Here is a 27,278-nt window from a genome sequence, read left to right as displayed (position 1 = left end):
CTCTAAGTGCTAGACGGACTTGAACCTGGGAGTGTTTCAGATCTGATTTTTAGACCTGTTCTCAGGCATCTCCACATGTACTCTGCCTGCAAAAATATCAGCGAGTCCGAATCACGCTGCATAAAGCAGTGGGTGGGGCTTAATGCAACCGAAACCCTGCAGCTCTGATCTGTGCCTCCAAATGCGCACACGCAGAGAAACTAATGATAGAATGCTGCTCCCGGATAACGCCTCCTCTGGCCCCCACAGACACTGCCCCACCCCCACACAATATTACTGACTCCCTTATACCCCCACCACCCAGACCGACCACGAGCCCCTTCCACCCCCCAATCTCAGACAGAATGGCTGCAGAACCCCAACCCCTCCACTAATCTCAAGAAGAGAGCCGTTGGATGCTTGGTACCTCCTTCCTCACTACCCGGAGCACCTGAATCAAGACTTCTATGGAGCATGTCTGTTTTGTGTCAACTCTGGATGGGTGAATGCGGTGGTAAAGTTGGGTGTGCAGCCCATTAAGTCAATTTAAATACTTGCAGTGCATTTGGGCATGGTCCCAATTATAGCCATTTTCGGGCCTTGGTAAAGGGGGGCACAGTGAGGAGGCGGGCACAGAACATGCTACTTGTCTCACGCCTGACTTTGCCAAGTTTACATGCCCAAAACAGGCGCAATGCAGTGGCAGAACCAGGCCCATAGTCTCTGCGTCCACCTTATCAAGAACATTCAGGATCTTACATACTTCAATCTAGTCACCCCTCACTCTCCTGAACTCCAATGGAAACAAGCCCAGTCTGTGAAATGTTTCCTCATAAGACAATGCACTCACTCATTTCAGATATCACTCTTGTAAACTTCTTCCAAACCGCCTCTAATGCATTCTTATATTAATAAGGTGACCAAAACTGCACACAGTTTGCAAGACGTGATCTCATCAATGCCCAATATAACTGAAACATAACATCCTTAATATTAACTTCTTGTCACTAGTGCACAAGAACACCAAATCCCTTTGCATCTTGTAATTCTGCAACCATTCTCTGTTTAAGGAACACCATGCTTTTGTATTTTGCCTGCCATAGTAAACAATTTTACATTTTTCCACATAATACTCCTATCTACCTGATTTTTAACCACTCACTCAACTTATCTTCTTCTATCTACAACTTTATGTCCTCTTCACAACATACTTTCCCACCTATCTTTGTGTCATCTGCAAATTTAATGACCATGACTTTGCACCATTTATCTAAATCATTGATATAAATTGTAAACAGAAAAGGCCCCCAACAGAGTCCCCATGTGTGATAAATCCAGCCAATTAAAAAATACTTCTTATATGTCTCCTTTCAGTTTTCGGCCAGCCACGCTAATATGTTACCTGCTACACTATCAGCTTTTATTTTCAGCAATAACTTTGAATTAGCATCTTATTAACGTCTTCTGGAAATTAAAATACAACATGTCTACAGGTCCCCTTTATCTGCTGCACAAATTTTTTTCTTCAAAGAAATCCAATAAATTGGTTAAAGGTGACTTCCCTTTCACAAAAAAAATCTGTGTGGGTTTCCTCTGGATGCTCCAGTTTCCTCCCACACTCCAAAGATGTGCAGGTTAGGTGGATTGGCCATGCTAAAATTGCCCCTTACTGTCAGGGGGACTAGTTAGGGTAAATACATGGGGTTATGGGATAGGGCCTGGGTGGGATCGTGGTTGGTGCAGACTTGCTGGGCCGAATGGCCTCCTTTTGCATTGTGGAACTCTACGATTCTAAAACCATGCTGACTCTTCCCAATTACTTTACACAGTAGCTATGATGATTGAGTGTACTGCTTGGAACGTTGATAAGTTAATAACTTTCAAGAGGAAACTGGATCAATACATAAAAATAAGTAAAATATTGCAGATACTGGAATCTGAATCAAAAACAGAGAATATTGGAAAACTCAGCAGGCCTGGTAACATCTGCAGGGAGAGAAAATAGAATTAACATTTTGAGTCTGTTTGCCTCTTCATTGGAACTAAACAAGGGAAAATGTGTTGGATATTATACTATACTTGGAAGGGATTTGTGGCTGAATGGTTTGTAAAGATTTAACTTTTAATATATCGAAAGATCTTCAATCAAACAAACTTGATTTTTGGTGAAAGTTATTCTTTCACTATGATGGGATTTCTTGTGGCCAGTCTGGGGTTTGTCAAAGGATACAAGTTTTCAGATTTAACAGCTTGTCCTTGGCAGGGAAAAGTTCTTTATAGGCCTTTAGAGCCAGTGTTCCTTATCTGGGCATTGGAATGTAAGCATTATGCACTTAAGGGGCCTAAATATGATGGGGTCAGGAGTGACCAACGCCATTGCACTGGTTGTATTTGATGGGCCTAATCAAACAATGCAATTGGAGTTTCTGATTAATCATTGACGTGATGACAGAGAATCTTCCGGAAGCAGGTGGAGAATCATAGATAAAAAGACACGTGAGCTTTGTTTGCCAGCGATAACTCGAAGAGACCAGCCATGACAAGAAGACTTGTACCCTGAAGGAAGATTCAGAGAAGGGGAAGATAGGTTCTACATCGAGGATATTTCTTGGCCAAGTTTTTCCTAAACTTGGTGGCATTAATTTTCAGTTAAATAGTTAAAGTTGATGTTCAGTTAAAGTGTATGTGCAGTTCAAGAGTTAAAGTTTAATTGAAAGTTGGTGTTCAGTTAAGGTTCAGTAGAGAGTTAATGAGTTGAACTATTCATGTTTGAGTTGGCATTATAAGTGTTAAATAAAATTATTGAATTACTGTCCTTGTTTGTCCCATTAAACTGGATGCTTGGGAGGTGTTTAAATTAAAAACTGTATAATAGATTGCAACGAAGATGTAGTAAACGTAAGAATAAGAGGCAGATGGCTTGGTATGTGGGGGGTGGAGGTTACACTGAGACAACTCAGTGTAACCTCCACCGTAAAAAAAGGTTGAAAATGGAGGGGAAATGTCGCAATCTAAAATAGTTAAATTCAATGTTGAATCATGAGGGCTGTAATGTGCCTAATCAGAAGATTAATTAGATGCTTCTCTTTTAGCTTGGGTTAGGTTTCACTGGAGCATTGCAGCAGGCCAAGGACAGACGTGCACATGAGAGCAAGGTACTCAGTTAAAATAGCAAACAACAGGAAGGTTGGGGCATACTTGTGGGCTGAGTGGAGGTATTCCACAAAGCAGTCATCCAGCCTGCATTTAGTCTCCCCTGTATAAAGGAGACCAGGTTGAGAACAGTAACTACAGTATACCAAATTAAAGGAGGTGCAAATGAAATGCTGCTTAGCCTGAACAGAGTGTTTGGGGCTCGAATGGTGAGAAAGGATGAGGTAAAGGGGCAGATGTTGCATCTTCTGCAATTGCAAGGTATGGCGCCACTGGAACAGGATGGGGAGTTGAACATGATAGAGAAGTGGATCAGAACGTCATGGATGAAGCGGTCCCTGAGGAATGCTGACAGAGTTGATGGGAAGATGCGCTTCTTACTGACATTATAACTGGAATGGTAGAGGATGAGGCACTGTACTCTTTAACTTAACCAAAATGTTGAGATAGCTTTGATGTGTTCCATCACGCGATGCCTCGATTAAACCTCATCGGCTACTCTGATCACTAACCCTACCCAGCACAGGAGATCCCTGCACGTTAATGGTTTCATCCTTATCACCTCTGTTGCAGGTGCATCTACATGACAGGTAGAAATGACCTCCTACAGTTCTGGTGGAGACAATATCCTATCTTGACACTGACGATATCCTCCATCATGTCGTTTAACTGATTCATTGCTTAAATGCCAACAGTCAGGTTACCGAGTAGTTACAATCTAATTTCTGACGTACCTCACAGAAATCAGTGATAAAGCTTTCATAATCATGGTATGTGCCAAAAGAATTTGCATAGCCATTGTGATACGTTGAAGAGCAAAAACTCTTTCCTGGGTATCTCGGAGAGACACAGCTTGTTCAGCCAAAGTCAGTTTGGAGTTTGATTTCTCATCAGACTTATTTATACCTAAAGATGAAAGATATTACAAACATTCACAGGTTCTATTTTATAACAGAACATAGTCAAGATAAACAAATACGAACTAAAATCAGTCAATTTTCCTGCTAAATAGATAAAAACTAAACCTCATTCAGTTGCATTTTATTCTCACAAGTGAAAATCTTTACGTTTTACATAGTTTTCACACCCAGTTCAGAGCAATTGGCTTGGGAATACATTGCTCACTGTGTATAGTTTAGGACAGGCTTGTTAGATTCCTGGTCCAAGGGTTCCAGCCAGACCCCCAAAGCCTTTGTATTGCTTCGACATTGGTATTTTTGAATTTCATGATAATGTTGTATGAAGCCTTATTTTACTGAAATTTGATTACTGACTCCTTTAGTGGGAATAAAACTGAATTGTGGCCCTCTATCCAAAAAGACTGGGTAAGGCTGGTTTAGGGGAATCTGGGAGGGGAAAAGAGGGAGTCTAGCATTCTAAATAATGCTTTGGTCTGCTTCAGAACAAAAACAGTGAATATAATAAAATGGCTTTATGCAGTAAAATGTTATTTTTTAAAAATAAGATGACAAGTACATTCTTCTTCTGTGGTGTGACCTTGCTATATACCACGTCTCATTATGAAAGCATGCAAGTAACTTCCTGATTGCTCCATGCTTGCAACCAACAGGTGTCCACAAGTCACCTGAGGCAACTCATAGCGGCTTCCACATCTCTCTGTGGTCTTTATTTGATATCCTTGATTCTCAACTTAATTGATAAATGCATGATATCTGAGCATTGTGGGCGTGCTCCATTGATAGGGATAGCATGGTACCGTCAGGCACTCATGACTTCTAAAACAGATGTGTGAATATGGCTACTGTTACCTTTTTTTAAAAGCAAGTCCTGTGTGTTATCATTGGCAATTCTTGCTCCAAGAGGATCTTGTTCCGGAAATTGGACAGGTTCTGGAATCAATTTGCTGTCATTCAACCCAAGTGGCCCAGCTAATGCAGCAAAGTCTTCCTGTCCTGTAAGTCGCTCAGTTCCCTCAGGATCTAATATATCCCAGTCCTCTGTGAGACAAAATGCATAAATGGCAAAGCTTTATACATCAATATGCTATATAAAACATTGAAATTAATTTTTCACTGAAGAACCAACAAGATATACATTAACGACAGTACATTGGATATCTATCAAAAAATGATCAATATTTTATTTCCACACAATCTATGAAACAGATAAGCCATGTATGATGTTTAATCCTCAAATTTGTTTCTGTAAATTGTTTCAATTAACAAAAGTTAATTGTTTTCAATCTAACTTTGTAACTTGCCAGTCAACAGCTGATAGAACTAACACAAACATATTTGAGAATCTGAGGCAAGGGTCTCATTAAAATCTCAATTTATATAATCACATAATAACCTGAGGAGCCTTTAATGATATTTTTAAAGTAAACTCATCCTCATTTCTTTTGTACTCCATATTAAATCATTGTTTTTTTTCCAAAGTAATAGCTCTACTTAATTTTGTCGAAGATACTCACTACTAAGAATAAAGACTAATTTATAGTAATTAATACCACAGAAATTATTTTTGCAGTAATTTGGAGATTAAAAGAAAAGGAACGGTTGGGGGAATTAGTAGAAATAGTCTATTTGAATTCCAAAAAGCCATTCAATAAAGTGCCACATAAGAGGCCACAAAGCAAGATAAGAGGTTAAGAGCTTCTGGTACTGGGGGTAATATAGGTATAGTAAATTGGCAAATTAGGTTAAGGGATAGGTCAATAGTGATGCACTGGTAAAAGTTTAAGGGAATATTTCAGAATACACAAAGTAAATACATTCCATCAAGTAAGAAAAAGTCCAAAAGATGGATCCCACCATCCATGATTAAGGAGAGAAGTTAAAAATAGCATCAAACGTAAAAGAAAAAGCAAATATAGGTGAAAGTTTAGAAGATTGGACATAATATAAGGAATAGCAAAGGATGACTAAAAAACTAGGCTTGTGTCTGCTGGAGTTCAAAAGAGGCAACTTGATTGAAACATGCAAAATCCTGAGGGGTCTTGACAGGGTGGACATGGAGAAGGTGCTTCCTCTTGTGGGAGAATCTAGAACGAGGAGTCACTGTTTAAAAATAAATGTAGCCCACTTAAAATGGAGATAAGATGAAATCCTTAATTGCTCTTCAGAAGGTAATGGTGAGGTGCCTTCTTGAACTGCTACAATAGGTGTAGGTACACCCACAATGTTGCTAAGGAGTTCCAGGATTTTTACCCAGTGACAGTGAAGGAATAGTGGTATAGATGAGTGATTTGGAGGGGAGTTTCCAAGTGGTGATATTCCCATGCATCTGCTACCCTTGCTCTTTTAGAAGGTCGTGATTGTTGATTTGTAAGGTGCTACCTAAGTAGTCTTGAGTAATTCCTGCAGTGTGTTAGGAGGAAGGCAGGATCTGGATACTGATTTTAATGATCAGCCATGATCAAAGTGAATGGCAGAGTAGGCTCAAAGGGCCAAATGGCCTATTCTTGCTTCTATTTTCTACGTTCATATAAATCCTATCAAATGTTAACCCCAGCCCAACCAGTCATCGCATTAAAATCACTAAGAGAATGAGGGTAGAAGTTAGAATAGATTTATTTACATGCCAGATTATTTGATCCTCGAATAGTTTGACACGTGGAGTATTGAAGGCAAAGATTATATCATCAGGGGAAAAAGAATTTAATCAAAGAATCAGTACTCTGGGAAGAAAATGACATTATGACATTGGATTGTTCGAGTACAGAGCCAGCATAGCCATGATGGGTTGATGCCTTCCTACTATGCCAGAATCCTTTATGGTTTCACATACCTTCATGTGTATTTTCATGCTTGTTGGTTAAATCTGGTGCTAATCCTTTGTTTTTGCTGGGGGGAGAAAAAAAATATGCTCATAACATTGCTAGGAATTGGATGCCATTTTTTAAACACATTTTGAGAACATTGAAACAGCATATGTTGCACATGAAACATGTTTTTGCGACTATTTCTTCCTAAAGTTAATTTTTAAAATGAGAATTACTACTTAAATTAATACAACTTTATTGACTTGCTACAAAATTTCAAATATAATAAATACCTATCGATAGTAGTGACTCAACTGCTCTTTAGTGTACAATGTCCCTTTGTTTTCAAACTGCGGGAGATATCCTAGGAACAAATATTTTGTGGAGCTCTTGCAGAGATGGACTGTTAGCCATAGTCAAAAGATTGTGTTATTAGGAGAATCAGAGGTTGGCAGCAACTGGGGCTAATGTAATGACACATTTGTCCCTGTTGCAGCCATATTTACGGGCACACTGCAGTTAAGTCACCTATACACAAATTAATAACATAAAATATAAATAAAGGGTGATAACTTTTAGCAATTTAGATGGATCAATCTGTCCACAACATTTAAAGTAAAATGTTAATTCAATTTTCCTTTTTGGCACATTTGTAATTTATGAAAACGTTAAGTTTTGTTTTTGAAAAGATTTAGTCTTATGGTATTATGTATCTCTTAATTGGGTTAAAATACTAAAACTCACCAAAAATTAAAATCAAAAAGGTTATTAAAATGATCCTCACCGACTTAATTTGGCTTGCTTGTGTCTTGGTTTCTCAGCCAGGTATTTTGCACGGCAACTGTTGCACATCAGGTAGTATGGGCTTCCTGTGCCACATTCTCCTCCAAACCAACCATCAACATAGGCTCCATTACTCCGATATCCCATGTGGCCTGCACTCTCTCCACAACCAGGGTGATGTCTCTTCATGTGATTGTTGAACTGCATTGTGTGGGTATCACATAGTTCACAACTAACAATCTCCTCTGCGTCCGAGCTATCCTGGCACTGAGTGAATTTACAAAGCAATAGGTAAGTAAAGTTAAAGTTAATAAATTATGAGCGATTTCTGCAAGCCCAGTGAGAAGTTGGAGAACAAAGGCTCATGGGTTAAAGATAGTATGATAACAATAATCCCTCTTCTCTAAGCATCATCATGAGCAAGTGAGATTATTCATATATTGAGTGAACTCCATTGCCTCTAACAAATCCTGCTAGCCTCCTTCCTGGAACTATATCTGTCCCTGCTTCCTCTGCCATCTGGAAGCGCCAGGGGAATGAATATTTGTCACACACACTCTCATGAATACTGTTCTTTAGATCCTTGTTTCACTCTTGGGCATATGTTACTCTACCTACCAATACCGAGAATTCATATCCTGCACATCCATATGGAGTTTTGAGTTAACTAGAACATTTCAACTATCCCTCATGGTATATGAGGGGTGGCGGTGGTGGCGGCAGCGGTGGGGAGGGGAGAAATATAAGGGTAAGCAGAATTCCAGGTAATTTTAAAATCAGAAATTAGTTTTTTTTCTATATTGCAAATCAACAATAATAATCCCAACATGAAATGAAAGAATGGACATGTAAACCTAAGCATTTAGAAGCAGGGGAAGGAATTAAACAACACAAATAAAAGTTTTATCATTTTACCATGTTAGGCCAATCCATCATCTCAGAGAACCACATGCCCTGTGTCTCATTTTCAGTACCACATTCAGAAGGAAACATATCTTCAACAGAACCTTCAGATAGTGGATCCTCAGAAAAACAGAGCTCCAACTCTCCATCCAGATTGCGGTCAGACATAGCATCAGTCTCCTGCCATCCTGCAGTTCCATGCTCCCTTCTTAATGATGGCTGTACAAGCTGAGGAGATCTAGATCCTTCACAGAATAAACATTTTATATATTTACTCATCAAGAATGTTAAATAATTCCTTACAGAACTGAACAATGATGCACATCACAGTAACTTCATTGCAGTGTTAATATAAGCCTTACTTGTGACAAATAAATAAACTTTAAAACTTTACTTTAAAATCATTTGTGCTGTGTTTTCCACAATTATCAACCTGTATCAAACAACAATATAAAACCATAAGCTATCTTAGATTTTTGTTAAGAAGATAATGTATGTAGTGGTTAACAAATTCTCACAATCCATTTTTACAATATATAATAATGGAATACACAATAGGGTCACTCAGTATCCACAAACTGAAAAGACAATTTTATCTGAGCTAAATCTAAATTTTCTTTTAACTTGTGTTAGATTTTGCTCATGCCATTAAATACAAAAAGCAAAGAACAGTACAGCATAGGAACAGTTCCTTTGACCGACCAAGTCCGTGCCAACATAGATGCCTCTCTAACCTAATATTTTCTTGCCTCTACGTAGTCCAGATCCCTCTGTTCCCTGCCTATTCATGTATTTATCCAGATGCCTCTTGAACTTTGTTATAGAAACTACATCCACCACCTCCCCCAGCAACACGTACCAGGCATTCGCTACCCTGTGTGAAAAACTTGCCCCTTACAGCTCTTTTAAACTTTCCCCCATCATTTTCAACCTATGACCCCGAATAATCAATCCTTTGACCCTAAGAAAAAGACTGACTGTTTACTCTATCCAAGCCTGTCATAATATTGTAAACCTCTATCAGGTCCCCCCTCATCTTCTGATGCTCCAATGAAAACAATCCAAATTTGTTCAACCTTTATTCATAGTACCTATCCTCTAAACCATGCAACATCCTGATAAATCTCTTCTGCCCCCTTTCCAATGCATCAATATCCTTTTGGTAGTGTGGCAACCAGAATTGTACATAATACTCCAAATATGGCCTAATCAAAGTGTTATACAGCTGCAACATGATTTTCCAATTCCTATACTCAATGCTCCAACCGAAGAAGGCCAGCATGCCAAAGGCCTTTTGACTACCTTGTTCACCTGAGGGAACTATGGACCTGCACGCCTTAATCCCTCCGTATGCTAATACTTCTGAGAGCTCTACCATTTACTGTGTACTTTCCTTCTGCAGTAGATCTTCCAAATCCCATCACCTCATTTGTCCAGGTTAAATTGCATCTGCCATCTTTTGGCCCAGGTCTCCAGCCAATTTATATTCTGCTGTCTCATCTAAAAATCCTCCTCTCTATCCACTACTCCTCCATTTTTTTGTATTATCTGCAAATTTACTGATCAGATCATCTACATTTTCCTCCAAATCATTTAAATGTATTACAAACAACAGAGGCCCCAGCATTGATCCTTGTGAAACACCACTTGTCACAGGCCAGATAGAAAGGTATCCTTCCGCTATTATCCTCTGCTTTCTACAACCAAGCCAGCTTTGTATCCATCTACCTGTTTAGCTTGGATCCCATATGACTTCACCTTCTGTATCAACCTGCCATGAGGAATCTTATCGAAGGATTTACTAAAGTCTATGTATACAGCACCCACTGTCCTAATCAATTTTTCTTGTCACTTCCTCAAAGAATGCAATCAAGTTCGTGAGACACGATATTCCCTTTGCAAAACCATGCTGTCTATCGCTAATAAGCCTATTCTCTTCCAGATGTGAGTACATCCTGTCCCTGAGAAGCTTCTCCAATAATTTCCCCACCACTGATGGAAGGCCCACAGGCTTGTAATTTCCTGGATTGTCTCTTCTGTCCTCTTAAACAGAGGAACGAAGTTAGCTATTTTCCAATCCTCCAGTACTTCACTCGTAGCTAAAGTGAAACAAAGATTTTGGCCAAGGCCTCAGCAATTTCTTTCTCTGCATCTCTCGGTACTCTGGGATAGACCCTATCTGGCCCAGTGGATTCGTCCATCTCAAAGTTTTTGAAAATCTCCAATACTTCCTCCCTTTTTATCTCAACATGCACTAGAATATCAACATTCTCCTTTCTACACTTGCCATCCACCACATCCATCTCCTTTGCGAATACTGATGCACAGTACTCATTAAGGACCTCACCCACCTCATCTGGCTCCACACACAAATTCACCCCAATGTTCCTGAGTGGACCTACCCTTTCCTTAGCTACCCTCTTCCTCCTTATATCCGCGTAAAAAGTCAGGATTCTTTTGAATCCTGCCTGCCAAGGACACTTCATGGCCCCTTTTTGCCCTCCTAATTCCCATATAAGCTCTTTCCTACATTTTGTATTCCTCAAGAGCCATATCCATTTTCAAGTTGTTTAAATTTATGTATGCCTCCTTCTTCTTTTTCACTGAGTTCACAATCTCTTTTGTCATCCAGGGTTTTCGAATCTTGTCATCTTTATCCTTCATTTTTACAGGGACATACTTGTCCTGAATTGTTAATAACTGACTTTTAAAAGACTCCTACATGTCAGATGTGGATTTATCCTCAAACAGAAGCCCCCAGTCTACATTCCCCAACTCCTACTTAATACTGTCGTAGTTAGCCTTCCCCAGTTTAGTTCTTTCACTTTGGGACTACTTCTATCCTTTTCTACAAGTATTTTGAAACTTACAGAATTGTGATCACTGTTCCCAAAATGGTCCCCCACTGAGACATTAGTCACCTGTCCAGGCTTGTTTCTCAAAACTAGGTATAATAGACGGAGATATAGATAGATAATTCTAGAGTTTTATGGTTTTATCGAGGTATTATTCTAGCTATCATCAGGTGGATTAAACATATCTATATTGTAGGAAAACCTTCCCTTTTCTTGCCATTATGACAGCAAGTATTATTAGCCTCAAAGTTCTCAATGGCTTTAGCATCCCAATGGAATTGGGTGAAAAACATGATGATGTGAATGTTTGTGATGGGCAGGATTTCCAGTAGTGAATCAGCTAGCCATTGGTCATCAGTATGATCTTCTAGTCCCGCGGAAGTCAAAAACCATTTGTTTTGCTCACTAGCTGTGCTGCTGGGGAACCTGAGTAGGGGGGTTGTCTTTGGAGGGACTGGGAGATCCCAGCTAGCAGGGAGAGCCAGTAATTCTTGGCCATTGTTTATACAATTGATCTTTGTTAAAAACAGAACGTACCTCGGAGGCCCAGGGAATAAGGGATGGAAATTTATCTTCAGCCTACACAACTCTGTGTATAGATAACAATAGATGACAATAGATATCAGAAGCAATATCAGGACATTTGGAAAGTCAAAACAGTATCCATCAGAGTTAACATGGTTTTATGAAAGGCAAACCATGTTTGACTAATTTGCTAGAGTTTGTTGAGGTTGTAACAAGCAAAGTGGATAATGGGGATCCTGTAGATGTAGTATACCTGGACTTCCGGAAGGTGTTTGATAAGGTGCCGCACATAAGGTTAATTCATAAGGTTAGATCACATGGGATTGGGGTAATTTATTAGCTTGGATAGGTGACTGGCTTATTTACAGAAGACAGAGTCAGGATAATTTTTTTTTCTGGATGGCAAGTAGTAACTAGTGGGGTGCCACAAGGTTCGGTCCTTGGGCCCCAACTATTTATAATTTATATTAATGACTCGGACACAGGGATAGAAGGTACTAAAGCCAAATTTGCAGATGACAATAAAATAGGCGGGATAGTACATTGTAATAAATAAGCAATTTACAAATGGATATGGATAGGTTAGATGGCAGATGTAGTTTAACGTGGTTAAGTGTGCAATCGTGCCTTCTGGTGGGAAAAATGGGAAAGCAACTTATTATCTAAATGGGGAGAGACTGCAGGGTGCTCCCGTGCAGAGGGATCTGGATGTCCTCGTTCATGAGTCACAGAAAATTGGCATGCAGGTGCAGCAGATAATAAAGAAAGCGAATGAAATGTTGGCATTTATAGATAAAGGAATAAAATATAAAGATAAGGGAGTATTGGTGTAACAGTACAAGGCATTGGTGAGGCCATACCTGGAGTGTTGTGCACAGTTCTGGTCCCCTTATTTGAGGAAAGATGTAGTGGCATTGAAGCCAATTCAGACGAGGTTCACTAGATTGATTTCAGAGATGAGGCGTTTGTCACATGGAGAGAGATTGAACAGTTTAGGCCTATACTCTCTGGAATTTAGAAGAATGAGAGGAGATCAAATTGAGGTACACAAGATGATGAAAGGTATGAATAAAGTAGAAGAGGAGCAGGTGCTTCTGCTGGTGGGGAATTCTAGCACGTGAGGTCATAATCTCAAGATAAGGGGTAGCAAATTTAAAACAGTGTTGAGGAGAAGCTACTTCTCTGTGGAATTTGCTATCCCAAAGTGCAGTGAATGCTGGGATAGTGAGTAAATTTAAGAGGGAGATAGACAGATTTTTAATTGGTAATGGGTTATGGGGAGAAGGCAGGAAAATGGGGATGAGGAACATATCAGCCATGACTGAGTGGCAGAGCAGACTTGATGGGCCACCTATCTTGTGAACTTAGCAGATGACCCTCACTCTAAGCCAATGGGAAAGATTAATTTAGACTGTTTTGAAATAAGGAATGAGGATCAACCTGAAGTGGAAATAAAAGTTGGAAAATCAAAGTCTGCATTGACACAGTTTCACCATGGCTTCTTCTTCTGAGAAACAGTTCAATGTCACGTCATGTCACCTCAAAGTAAAAGGAAGGCATGTCCTGTGCTGGCAACACTCAAGGAAAGGAATAAGAAACTTCCAGGTTACCTTCATTGCTTTTTGTTAAGTAAAATCTGGCTTAATAAATTCTACTTGAACTTAAAACACTAGTTATTCATATCTTGTTAGGTCAGGCACAACTTTAGATGCCACTGTTACAAGAATTCAGAAAAGAGATATTAAGTAAAAGGATTTTATACCTCAAAACCCCTCTGAAATTTACACATACATTTCCAGTGACTTTTGTCTTCACTTATGGGGTCAATTAGCTCAGCTGACTAGAAGGCTGGAGTGTGATGCAGAATGATACCAATGACTACCACCCCTACCAGCCGTGGTAGTTCATGAATGCCTGCCTCGTTGGTATTATGGCATCTTATGCATTCACACATTTTGCCTGTCACTGGTGGTAATGCATTCAGTTTTCTAGGTCAACTTGACAACAGCAACAGTAGAATCACAACTTGTACTATTGGCATATTTAACTGCATCTTACCAGTACCTCTCAATGTGGATCGATGTCCTTGACTTGCTCTACGCCTTCGAGCAGGTGGAGGCCTATTTCTAGTCAAATGCACATCTATAAAGTTTCCTCTTTCTATCTGATCCAGGCCATCAGTTGTTCTGTTTATCAATGGGGGAGGAAGTTGTGAAAGAGCAAAAAGTCAAGATAATAACAGCTCAGAGATATCATTGATAGTTTAAGACAGCTACATTTAATTTTATGCAAAATATTATTCTAATAAACCACTGGCAATTTTAACAGCCTCAAGGATTCTTGATTGTTGACTACGTGAACATGAGGGAAACAGAATTGGGCCAACGTACCACTGTGTTTTAAATAGCATTACTGACTTGGCTACGTTCATTTGTAGGTTATTCCACATTTCAAGTAAAGATTGTTCTGAGATATTCGCTATTCCTTAATTATATTTATTTGCTTTACACCATTTAATACTTAGATGATGTTCTATTAAGCCTCTTTGTATTTAGACTAAGTGTGAATTTCTTTATACTTTCCTCACAACTCATCTCCTTTATGCTTGGGATCAGTCTTTTTGAAGAGCCATTTCTAATGGCAGCATCTCTTATTTCTGTATTGTATCTAATATGACATTCAAAATGTTATCAATGATGCACAAAGTGCCAGAGATTCATGATACTAAATATGCCCCAAACAGGTGGGAAATTCTCTTGTTTTTCTGCCTGTTGGGCACATAGTTTATTTTTGGGGAGAATCCTGGTCTTTATCTTGTGAATGACTCTCAAACCAAATCTAACTGACACTGGCAACAAGTTTTTTTTGGGGGAAGGTTCAAATATTATCACTAATTTCTTCAGACTTGCTGCTTACTCTTCAATTGCATCTTCCCTCTCAACACGTTCAGGAGACATGAGTGTTGTTGACCGATTGTGTATTATAACTTCAGACTCTGCAGATGTCTCCAAATCATTGTCCACAGTTGCGGAGGAATAGACAATGACTTCCTGTTCCTCTGCTAGTGGATGTTCTAGCATCCAACTGGCTAGTTGTTCAATTGATTGTGGATCTGCATCCCCAGAAACACCTGTAGAAAATAAATTGGCAACATCCATTTATATTCATCAAAAATATACTCGATAAACTTGAAAATAAAGTTAAATGAATGATGTACACATTTAAAAAGTAATTATCCCATAATTGTAGCATTTATATTGCATCTTCTGATATCAGATATTCACAATACTACTGGATAAACCATCCTAACTAATTAAATGAAGGTATTAAGAACAAAGGGGCATAGGATCCTAAATTGTATCTTGCTTGTGCAGACCTTAGCCCATATATAAGCCCTTCCCTCCCCCTGCTGCTCCGTTGATATCTGTGATCTTCTGGCTACCTTGTCCATTAGTTTCCACTCCTTCCTTGGTCTCCAGCTCCACAGGTCCTTGAACAATACAGCCTGATACTTTGCTTCTCCACTCTCCTACCTGATTCAATGCCTTCCCACTGAGAATGTACTTGATGATATTGTGCCCATGGCCTGTTTTGCAGCTGTACTTGATAGGCCTTGAAGTGTGCTGCCTGCCCTCTGGCCCCAATGATATGTGGAACAAAGAAATTGAACACTAGTACCCACTCTCTCTCTTTCTAGAGGAGTAAAAGGTGAAGCCTTTCTCTCTGCTGTGGAGAAAATCTGCTCGCAGGGAGTCAGGAAGTACATTTACTTACAATAGAGGAAAAGGTATGTTCTTGAAAGGCGGAAAGCAACACCGAAAAGGATGATCACACACCCCTCAACAATTGACAACAGCGATAAGAAAAACAAATACTGGAATATCTGCCATCCAAATTGTTAAGGGCCTCTATCCAGCTGCAGTAATTCGCCAGCTTTTACTCTTCCCAGCCCCCCACCACATTTGCTACTCCTGAATCATCCATCTTCCTTAGTCTCTCTAGTGTAACTAACCGCATCATCTAACTCTGGTTGATTTGCATAATGTTTTCCATCCCATTTTTTCAATTAAAATTGAGAAAAACAGGAGATAAACTTTTGGGTTCAGCATTCCTAGGCACAGTTTGATTTGACTTATTGTCACATGTATTAACATACAGTGAAAAGTATTGTTTCTTGCATGCTATACAGGCAAAGCATACCATTCATAGAGAAGGAAAGGAGAGAGTGCAGAATGTAGTGATACAGTTATAGCTAAGGTGTAGAGAATGATCAACTTAATACAAGGTATGTCCATTCAAACGTCTAATGGCAGCAGGGAAGAAGCTGTTCTTGAGTTTGGTTGGGGCGTGTCCTCAGACTTTTGTATCTTTTTCCCACTGAAGGTGGGAGAGAGGATGTCCGAGGTGTGTGGAGTTCTTGATTGTGCTGGCTGCTTTTCCTAGACAGCGGGAAGTATGATCAGAGTCAATGGACGAGAGGCTGGTTTGGATGATGGACTGGGCTTCTTTCACGACCATAATAATTTCTTGAATAACTTTTTTGTTTCGGTCTTCACGGAGGAGGATGTGAATAATTTGCCGGATGTTAGAGATGGAAAGGTGGTAGGACTGGAGGGTCTCGATGACATTACTGTTACTAGAGAGGTGGTGCTCGGCAGACTGGAGGGGCTGATTGTGGACAAGTCCCCAGGACCGGATGGAATGCATCCGAGGGTCCTGAAAGAAATGGCGGAGGTGATAGTGGATGCCTTGGTGGTTATTTTCCAGAAGTCGCTGGATTCTGGGGAAGTGCCGGAAGATTGGAAAACGGCTAATGTTACGCCGTTGTTTAAGAAGGGTGCCAGGCAAAAGGCAGGGAATTATAGGCTGGTTAGTTTAACGTCTGTTGTAGGTAAAATGTTAGAATCCGTCATCAAGGAGGAAATAGCGAGGCATCTTGAGGGGAACTGCTTGATTGAGCAGATGCAGCACGGTTTCGTTAAAGGGAAGTTGTGTCTGACAAATTTACTGGAGTTCTATGAGGATGTGTCTAGGGCGGTGGATAGAGGAGAGCCGGTGGATGTGGTCTTTCTAGATTTTCAGAAGGCGTTTGACAAAGTGCCTCACAAGAGGTTATTGCAGAAGGTCGAGGGACATGGAGTTGGGGGTAGGGTGTTAGCGTGGATAGAGGATTGGTTGTCAAATAGGAGGCAGAGAGTGGGGGTCAATGGGTGCTATTCGGATTGGCGGATGGTGACTAGTGGAGTGCCCCAGGGGTCGGTGCTGGGGCCTCAGCTTTTTACCATTTATATAGATGATCTGGAGGAGGGAACCGAGTGTAGAGTGTCGAAATTTGCTGATGACACCAAGATTGGGGGAACGGCAAATTGTGCGGAGGGTGTGGAGAGTCTGCAGAAGGATCTAGATAGGCTGGGTGAATGGGCCAGGAAATGGCAAATGGAATTTAATGTTGGCAAGTGTGAGGTGGTCCACTTTGGTAGGAAGAATGGTAGGAAGGACTATTACTTACGGGGCGAAAAACTGCAGCAGGCGACGGTGCAGAGGGACCTCGGGGTCCTTGTGCATGAGTCGCAAAAACCCAGCTTGCAGGTGCAGCAGGTGGTCAGGAAGGCGAATGGGATGCTGGCCTTCATAGCGAGGGGGATTGAATATAAAAGTAGGGAGGTCTTGCTGCAGCTGTATAGGGCATTGGTGAGGCCGCAGCTGGAGTACTGTGTGCAGTTTGGCGCCGCACCTGTGCAAAGATATTTTGGCCTTGGAGGGAGTGCAGAGGAGGTTTACTAGGCTGATGCCGGAGTTGAAGGGGTTGAGCTATGAGGAGAGGCTGAATAAATTAGGCTTGTACTCGTTGGAGTTTAGGAGAATGAGGGGAGATCTCATTGAGACGTATGAGATGATGAATGGGATGGATAGGATAGAGGTGGAGAGACTCTTCCCGCTCAGAAAGGACAGTAGGACTAGGGGGTACAGCCTCAAGATAAAGGGGGGGCAGTTTAGAACGGAGTTGAGGAGGAACATCTTCACTCAAAGGGTGGTGAATCTCTGGAATTCTCTGCCTGTTGAAGTGGTGGAGGCTGCCTCGCTAAATATTTTTAAGATGCGGGTTGATGGGTTTTTGATAAGAGAGGGGATTAAGGGTTATGGGGAGAGGGCGGGAATGTGGAACTGAGCCAAGACAGATCAGCCATGATCTTATTGAATGGCGGGGCAGGCTCGAAGGGCTAGTTGGCCTACTCCTGCTCCTATTTCTTATGTTCTTATGTTTGTAGTTTTTTGCAGTCTGGGACAGAGCAGGAGCCATTCCAAGCTGAGATACAACCAGGAAGAATGTTTTCCATGGTGCATCTGTAAAGTTGATGAGAGTCATAGTGGACATGCCAAATTTCCTTGGCTGTCTGAGAAAATAGAGGCGTTGATGATCTGGACACCTAGAAACTTGAAGCTCTTGGCCATTTCCATTTTGTCCCTGTTGATACAGACGGGGCATGTCCTCCACTACGCTTCCTGAAATCGATGACTACCTCCTTTGTTTTGATTACATTGAGGGAGAGATTGTCATCTCGCCAGTTCACCAGATTCTCTATCTCTTTCCTGTACTGTGCCTCATCATTGTTTGAGATCTGACTCACTACAATGATGTCATCAGCAAACTTGAAAACCGTGTTGGAGGGGAATTTGGCCACACAGTCATAGATGTATAAGGAGTATAGTATGGGGCTGAGGACACAGCCTTGTGGGGCACCAGTGTTGAGGATGATCGTGGAGGAGGTGTTGCTGCCTATCCTTAATGATTGTGGTCTGTGGGTTAGGAAGTCTAGGATCCAGTGCAGAGGGAGGGGCTGAGCCCTAGGCCACGGAGGTTGGAGATGGGTTTTGTCTGAATAATATTGTTGAAGGCTGAGCTGTAATCAATAAATAGGAGTCTGACATAGGTACCTTTGTTATCTAAGTGTTCCAGGGTTGAATGTAGGACAAGGGCGATGTGTCTGCTGTGGACCAGTCGTAGCAATGGGTGAACTGCAGTGGATCCAGGCAATCTGGGAGGCCAGAATTAATTTGTGCCATGACTAACTTTCAAAGCACTTTGTAATGATGGATGTCAGAGTTACCAGAAGATAGCCATTAAGGTATGCTGCCTGGCTTTTCTTTGATATCGGGATGATGGTCATCTTGAAGTGGGTAGGGACCTCAGATTGGTGTAAGGAAAGATTAAAGATGTCTGCAAAAACTCTGCCAGCTAATCCATGCAGTATCTGAGTGCTCTTCCAGGTACCCAATCCAAGCCAGTCACTTTCTGCGGGTTGACTTTTGAGAAAGCTGCTCTGATGTCTGCAACAGTGACCTCATTTACAGGTTCGTCTTAGAGGTTTCCGGTGTAGAGAGCATGTACTTGCTGTCCTCTTGCCCAAAATGGGCACAGAATGCGTTGAACAAACGGGCATAGAGGTTACGCCAGTGTTGCAGTATTGGAAATATTAGGAATTTATAGGCACCTGATAAATGCTTCATACAATAAAATTATATGTGCCCAACCTATTTTCAAGAAATCACTGCATTTGCAAGAGCAGCATTGTCCTAAAGAGTCTAATTTGCCATCAATATACAAACATCACCATCGCAAATGGATTTACTGTACCTGCAGCATCAACTGCTTTGCAAATATGCCTCAAAGAAAACCCCATTTCTAGCAAGGGAACAGCAACAGGAGGTGGATGTTCAGGAGGATCACTTCTACAATCTATTGAAAATGAAGGAAAAATTATGGTATTAGGTTTTCAATATTAACCCACCCAGACAGGACAGGACAGGACAATTCTGTCCTCTGACACTATGCATGTGGAAAAAGTGCTCCCCTGTTGTTGCGGAACAAATACACAAAGTCATTACACAAATGGCATTCACCTGAAAAAGTGTAAAATTGCTTAGGTATGCCCTGTTGATGATAAGCAGGACAAATCCATTCCAGCCAATTGTCACCCAACTCACCTACTTTCAGTCGCCAACAAAATGGTGAAACATGTCATCAGCAGAGCTATCAAGCAGAAGTGATATGCCAATAACCCAATCACTAATATTCTGTATTGATTATTAACTTCAAAAATGAATTGTCTCTTTCCATACATCTCAGACATAATATATTGTGAATTTAAAAAGGAGTTTCTGAAAGTGATTTTTGATGCGTCATGGAAATGAGCCAACATACAAATCAACCTAAAAGTCAATATTTTTAGTGAATGCAAACATTAGATTGCTCATGCAGCTTTTGATCACTTAGAAACTAATTGCAACAAGTTAAAATATCTATTTTTTGGGAATGATACTGCATATAAGGTATAACTTGGGAGATAACTTGGGAGATTGGTTTTTGATAAGAGAGGGGATTAAGGGTTATGGGGAGAGGGCGGGAAAGTGGAACTGAGCCACGACAGATCAGCCATGATCTTATTGAATGGCGGGGCAGGCTCGAAGGGCCAGATGGCCTACTCCTGCTCCTATTTCTTATGTTCTTATGTTCTTATGATAAAAACAAGTGGATGTTTAAATAAGGTGGTAGAAGCAAGCAGGCAGAATATCAGAAGTCTAGGATCTACCTGAATGATAGAATTAGTGAATAAAGATTGACTACCTAGTGGGAAAGAACCTGTCTTGATTAGAGGTATCATTTTCTTGCAATATTACAGGTGTTGCTGGTTTTATGCTATTTCAGGCAAGAATCATCATCCTGATCAAGACAGTTTTTTCCCCCCACTAGTTCAGTTAATTATATTAATCAATTTATTATTGACCAATATTGTGAATATAGAGTTTATAATTAATCTTTTTTAGAATATGTTTAAGTCAATAAAGTTTTAACTATAGTAAATAGGGCATCTGGTTAAGAAACTGTTAAGCAATTCTGAAGAAAATGCAGTTAAAAAAAGATTGAATTTATTACATTTAATAGGTTGCGGCCACGTTGACTTGAGGTTAAGAGCTAGATGGGTCAGGTCATAAAACATTAGTGGGCTCACTTAACTAAAGAACGGTAAAGGCTAAGTAATTACATGGTTTCCCACAATAAGAAAGCTTTGCAATTATGAGGTGGTTTATTTGCATTTCTATCTAGGATCAGGCTGTATGGATCAGTATGTGGCTGTGAGATGGGTGGAACTCAGAGATTCTTTGCTTTGAGTTTATTACTGTGAATTCTTTGCCCATAGCCAGCACTTAAGACTAGTTAATGTTTGGTAGAGTGAGAAGTCTCACAACACTAGGTTAAAATCCAACAGGTTTATTGAGTGTCACGAGCTTTCATCATCAGGTGAGTGGAGAGCTGGATTCACAAACATACAATTGAATCTTTGTCTATGTATGGTAAGATAATGGTTGGAATGTGAGTTTTTACAGGTAATCAAGTCTTTACAGGTACAGACAAGGCAATTGGAGAGAAGGATAAAGACAGGTTAAAGGGGTGTGAATTGTCTCAAGCCAGGACAGTTAGTGGGATTTTGCAAGCCCAGGCCACATGGTGGAGGTTACACATACTGTGACATGAACCCAAGATCACAGTTGAGGCCGTCCTCATGTGTGAAACTTTGGTAAAGTAGAAAGATAAAGTCAGGCTTCCACTTGAAGTAAATGTTACAGCTAGCGTTCATGTTGTGCCACCTCAAAGGGGAGGCAGCATTCAGTACATGATAAAGTTGGAAAGAGGGAACAATGACTGGAAGATATGTTCAGCTAGAAGCTAAACGAAGAAATGAACAAGTAACCCTCTCAATAAAAGGCAGTTAACATTGTTGGAGTCAGAGTTCTGGAAATAATCAGCTTGGTTGCAGTTTGAAAACGTAGCAGCAGGGTAACAGAAGCCAAGGATATGTTTCTGATGCTTTAAGTTATTGCTCAGGAGTGGAAGGGAGGTTTGGAAAATTTAGAGTTGAGGTCAGTAAAGAAATTTAGTCAAAAGCTAATGTAGGGATCCTCATGAAATTTTACAATTTGAAAAATAGCTGGCACACCAAACAGAAATTAGAGTGAATTCCTTACAGCGGTGACATACCTTTTGAATTGGAAGAAAGAATAAACCTTAAAGATTTTGTAAGATGAGAGAACTCTTGGGAGAAATAGAAAGTGAACTGAGTCTCTATAAGCTCAAGTGTTAAGTTAATTATGCTTACTTTGTTTAATTTCCCTTTGTTCATGTAATAAAGTTTGTTTTTGTTAAAAAATGTGAAATCTTGTGACATAGTTCTGTTGTTTAATTGCTGGGTGATCTGATTTCTTCTTTAAGTGCTAATGATCCCTAATAGGACTGTAACACATAAACAAAGTTAGGAGGTGGCCTAATTGCTTTGAGTCGTAAAAGGAAAAGAGGACACTTAAATATATTTCACAGAAAGTACATTGAATATTCAAGGAAAGCGAAGTATATCGAAATTAGACAATAATGAGATGCATATAACTGCAATTAAAAATTATCATGTACATTTACCTGGTGAGCTGTGTTGTCTGTTAGATACTGAAGGAAACGAAAAGTAATTTCTTTGCTCTCCATCATCATCTGAGATCGTGGGTACCACATTCAACCCAGGGAGTAATAAAGGATTGTTAATCAATCCAGAAAGTGAAGGAAATCGTACAAAAACCATTTGTCTATGAAGGGAAAACAAAACGTAATACAATTTAGTCAATCCTTTAGAATCTCACAAATAATGCACACATAAAACAATGCCACATCAAGTTTAATATATAAACTACTGTATTTAAACAATTTGTTGCATTATTTTTTGGCACTAAAATTAATAGTGCAGTCTTGAACCCCTTAGAGTTTGCTGTTAGAAGACCAGAGGACTGAGACTTGACCTCAGAAGTTCAAAATATTTCCGGCATATAATCCACCATTAACACTAAGGGAATCTAACATGATGCATAAAGTGGCAGCACACAGATTCATATTTCCCATCACTGAATTAGTCTCAGCCATTTGGAGGTTAGGTGCTTCCTCAGGAGAAGGAAACCAGAATGGGAGTCATGCAAGGACATCAACAATGTTCAGAGTGGCATCAGCTGAGGCCTGAGAATACATCATCTCGCTACTAAACTGAACGGTATGTGGTATACAGGTAAATAGTATACAGTTAGATACAGAAAGACATTTTCAAAGTTGCTCTATCCTCCTTTTTTAAAAAGTGAATTCACTTTTCCTTTGAAGAAGTTGATGCTACCACTGAAATGCAAAATCTCAGAACATTATTCTTTTACGTTCATGGCAATTTCAAGAGATCCATAGAAGCTCTCCTGCTGCATACTACTGTTCTCTCTCCTCAATTCTCCTCATTTTGATTACAAAATAGAAACAAACCAGTGAGAACATGTAAAATACAAATTTAAGAGCTGCAAGCATTCAAAATTAGGAAGGGCAAAGAGGAAAGCAAGTAAGCTTGTGATGTAAAGGATGAATTTTATTAGAAAAATAATTTGTTAGATGGAATAATACAGCAATATGCTGAGTGGAAAAAAAAAATTCTGGATAATTGTGGACAAAGAGAAGAACAGGAGGTGGTCATTTAGTCCTTTGAGCCTGCTTGCCACTTAATTAGATCATTAGCTGATCTGTGATTGAATGCCAGTATACTCACTCTACATCCCTTATTACCTTTGGAAAATAATGTGCAAACTAGTCAGCCTATACTATAATAAGATGACAAAAGATAGTTGATGAGCAGAGAGAGAGTAAACTACAAAATGTGTACACAGCCCCTGCATAAGGGATCCACCAAATCCAAATTGCAATGCTGTATGCTGTTCTGGTCATCTTATCATATGAAATGATACTATTGACTTTGAAGACTAGGGAGACGAGTATCAAAGATAAGGACAGCTATTTAGATATCAAGGTATGTGGAAAGCTAACTGTAGTTGAGCTTCTCATTACTTCTTAGTACACAATAAGGTAATTAATTTCAAAGAGGCAAGCGATAGGCAACTTATTCCAGCTTCACACAATTTTGACAAAAAGTATATTCTTTTGACCTGATGAATCCAAATAATAATGTTTGAAAAAAGTGTTGAGGTTGCTCCATGAACTCATTTAGTATTAGGAAAAGTCCATGTTGGTCATGTACGGTTATTGCAGTAGATGCATTTTATTCAGCCTAGATGTCCATAACCAGCAATTACAAAAACGATGTAAATTCTCACATCCATTCCCTAATTGGAAATTATGTTTTCTTCAACTTTCAGTATCCAATTCCATTGAGTAAGATATGCCATTTGTTCCACACACAGAAAACAAAGACATAAGGGAACCTGTATTTATCTATATTCGTCTTTGTATTAACAATGATGGCAGGGGTCATTTGAGATCTGTGGTGATCATCCCTATCCTTTTGCCAGTCATCCCGGTGTGTCCAGAGTGTCCCATGTTCAGGGTTATGAGCAATGGCAATGTCAAAACTGAAAAATATTTAGTAGTAATAGGGAAGATTAAGAACTTTGAGGAAGAACAGCTACTTACAGGAAGAGGACTTGTGTTCCCTTAAAATATAACGAGGAAGATAATGGAAAACCAGCTCATATTATTTTCCCTAGTCATATTTCTCATTGAAATTGAAAATGGGAGGCTTCTATAAGCAACTAAAGAGGAAAACATTAAACAATATAGTGCACGTAGACAAGCAGAAGATTTGCTCTTGAGCAAATCACCACCATACCCCCTATAATTAAAATTATTAGTGAGATGTTTTATAAGATAGTTTCTTTTTTAAATGTCTTACGAAGAAAGGTTAGAAAGATTGTTTCCACTGGATTTTAGAAGAGTGAGGGGTGACTTGATTAAACTATATATAAGACCCTGAATGGTATTGACAAGACAGATGTGCAATGGATGTTTCCTCTTGTGGCTGAGTCCAGAACCAAGGGCACTGTTTTAAAAAGGTGGGATCAGGATATTGAACTTGATGTTCAGCCATGATCCTAATGAATGGCAGAGCAGGCTCAAGGGGCTGAATGTCCTACTCCTGCTTTTACTTTCTATGTATCTCATTGAATGATGGAGCAGGCTTTATGGGTCAAATGATTTACTTCTCCTATTTTGTATGTTCTTGAGAGTTTGCATGAATTGTAAGGGGATCAACTGCAATTTTTTTGAATAAGAAATACTGTTCCATGTCACCGGGAAACCCTTGACCTGGAAGTACCAACGAGTCATAAGTTAAGGCAGAAGTTGTATGGCTGGCAGTCATAAAGGAGAGCTGAAGACACAGGATGATTACGAGCAGGAGAGCTGGAAAGAAAAGGCAGTCACAGAGGCAGACACACAGGAAAAGACTGATAGAGGAAAACACTGAATTCTTGAGGAGAAGCAGCAATTCTCTACTCAGAAAGTGTTTATCACTTTTTCTTCTGTTTGGCAGAAGTGGAGAAAGGCGCTCTGGAAGGCAATGCAATGTCTGGCTGAAAAAGTCTAAAAAAACCCAAAAAAGCCGTGTGAATAGCTCAGTGACACTGAAGAGTTGAGTGGCCAAATAACGAACCAGGGTATAATTGGTTGTTTTGTTGACTGACTGAAAATAAACTCTGGAAAGCTACACCATCAATACAGTTCATAGAAGTGTGTCTTGCTTTTAACAATAGTATCCATGAAACCAGAGGGTGAACGCTGTTGTCGGTTAGAACTTTCGACCTACCTAGCACTAACAAAGAGCAACTATGCAAAACTATGCAGCTAAAGGTGCCACATTTGAATGGGGGGGTGAAGTAGGTGCCTGTAAGACTTTGTTTAAGTGATTATTTGGAATGAAATTAACCTTTTCCTTTAAAGTATCATTTGTCTGTTAATTTCGGTTTAATTTTACATTTTTACAAACATGAAATCTCTTCTTTGGGATCATGTGCTTAATATGGCATTTACAGTTCCCTGGATTGTAACACAAGAAGGTAACGTTTAGTTAATGTTGCTTTTAGACAGTTTGCCACTGGGAATTCAAGTCATTTTTTTAAAAGTATTCGATCGCAATGGGATTATAACAATTAATACATTATAATTCCCGAGATAAAGTAATTCTCAGCACAGGCTTAGGCAAAATATATTTGGTAAGGATTATAAAATTGTCATCACACTTAACAGCCTTCAGCATGCTAGTATTCCACAGACTCATAGTAATGTTCTGGGGACCAAGGTTCAAATCCCACCAAGACCTCCCTGCTTTTATATTCTATCCCCCTCGCTATCAAGGCCAACATCCCATTCGCCTTCTTGATCACCTGCTGCACCTGCAGACTGGGTTTTTGCGACTCATGCACAAAGACCCCCAGGTCCCTCTGCACCGTAGCATGCTGCAGCTTTTCGCCCTTTAAACAGTAATCCCTCCTACTATTATTCCTGCCAGAGTGGATAACCTCACACTTGCTAACATTGTACTCCATCTGCCAGGTCCTCGCCCACTCGCTCAGCCTATCTAGATCCCTCTGCAGACTTTCCACACCCTCCACACAATTTGCTTTTCCACTTATCTTCGTGTCATCAGCAAATTTCGACACCCTACACTCAGCCCCCTCCTCCAGATCATCTATATAAATGGTAAATAGCTTATAGTTTATAGATATGCTCTGAAAATAACAATGATCCATTTATACTAATGAGGAGGGAGAAGATAAAGAAATGGTGAGATGAGAGAGCAAAACTATTGAGACAAAATCAGCAAAGCATTAAGGGAAGTTATGCTACTCTGATTAATGGATCAGTTATGAATTCCCGATTTAAACGGTGACAACACACTATCTTTGAAGAATCAATAAACAAGCTAAATCTAATGACCTAAAGGTATACGAGCTGCATTTTCTCATTTATATTAGTCAGATGGGTCATAGACGACAGGTCAACCAACAGGTGGGGAACTTTACACTACTTTACTACCTCTGCCAAGTTTTTTGCTCTAACAGTAACAGGGCTGATGATGTTCCCTCTTCTAGTCAAAAAACACATTTAAGGATTGTACCTAATGACTTATGATTGACAGGTTGACATCTGAGAGAAGACATAGCACAAATGGATGATATTTTAGCTCAAGCATACTTTATGCAGTTTGGCATGATTGCTAGATGTGGCATTTGTTGAGTTCTAACAGTTAGAACTTCAAAGGGAATTATATGTAAGGCTGCAATTTATTTATAGCACTTGTTGAGATAATTTGTGACAAAGTAAGGGTATCTTTGATGAAATACAAGCAGTGAAATTAGCTGGTTTTATTGCACATTTCAATGTGATTTCAGAACCTAATTTTTAATGAAAACATTTGGTTGTACTAACCAGATCAATCATACAAACAAATTTATCCTTTTCAATAAACAGTCAAATACACCATTTTTCAAACTTC

General features: G+C 39.8%; 1 protein-coding gene across 7 annotated transcripts in view; it reads right to left on the bottom strand.

The window, feature by feature from the left end:
• The window catches only part of LOC145356518 (putative E3 ubiquitin-protein ligase HERC1), a 296,484-nt gene that overhangs the window by 89,425 nt on the left and 179,781 nt on the right, over positions 1–27,278 (bottom strand). For 6 of the 7 annotated variants that reach the window (XM_080209293.1, XM_080209754.1, XM_080209615.1 and 3 more), the window contains exons 40-48: positions 22,394–22,554; positions 19,559–19,660; positions 14,839–15,052; positions 13,981–14,108; positions 8,555–8,787; positions 7,641–7,906; positions 6,883–6,938; positions 4,902–5,090; positions 3,867–4,038 (exon numbers count right to left, since the gene is read on the bottom strand). In XM_080209293.1, coding sequence (XP_080065419.1) covers positions 3,867–4,038; positions 4,902–5,090; positions 6,883–6,938; positions 7,641–7,906; positions 8,555–8,787; positions 13,981–14,108; positions 14,839–15,052; positions 19,559–19,660; positions 22,394–22,554 — 1,521 coding nt within the window. The remainder of the gene's footprint in view (positions 1–3,866; positions 4,039–4,901; positions 5,091–6,882; positions 6,939–7,640; positions 7,907–8,554; positions 8,788–13,980; positions 14,109–14,838; positions 15,053–19,558; positions 19,661–22,393; positions 22,555–27,278) is intronic. The other variant, XM_080209365.1, reaches the window with a different exon arrangement.

Source organism: Carcharhinus amblyrhynchos, chromosome 1 (genome assembly GCF_965287045.1).
Source record: "Carcharhinus amblyrhynchos chromosome 1, sCarAmb.v2.hapA, whole genome shotgun sequence".
NCBI lineage: Eukaryota > Metazoa > Chordata > Chondrichthyes > Carcharhiniformes > Carcharhinidae > Carcharhinus > Carcharhinus amblyrhynchos.
Note: the sequence above shows the minus strand (reverse complement) of the source record. Positions and strands in the feature narration are given on the sequence as shown.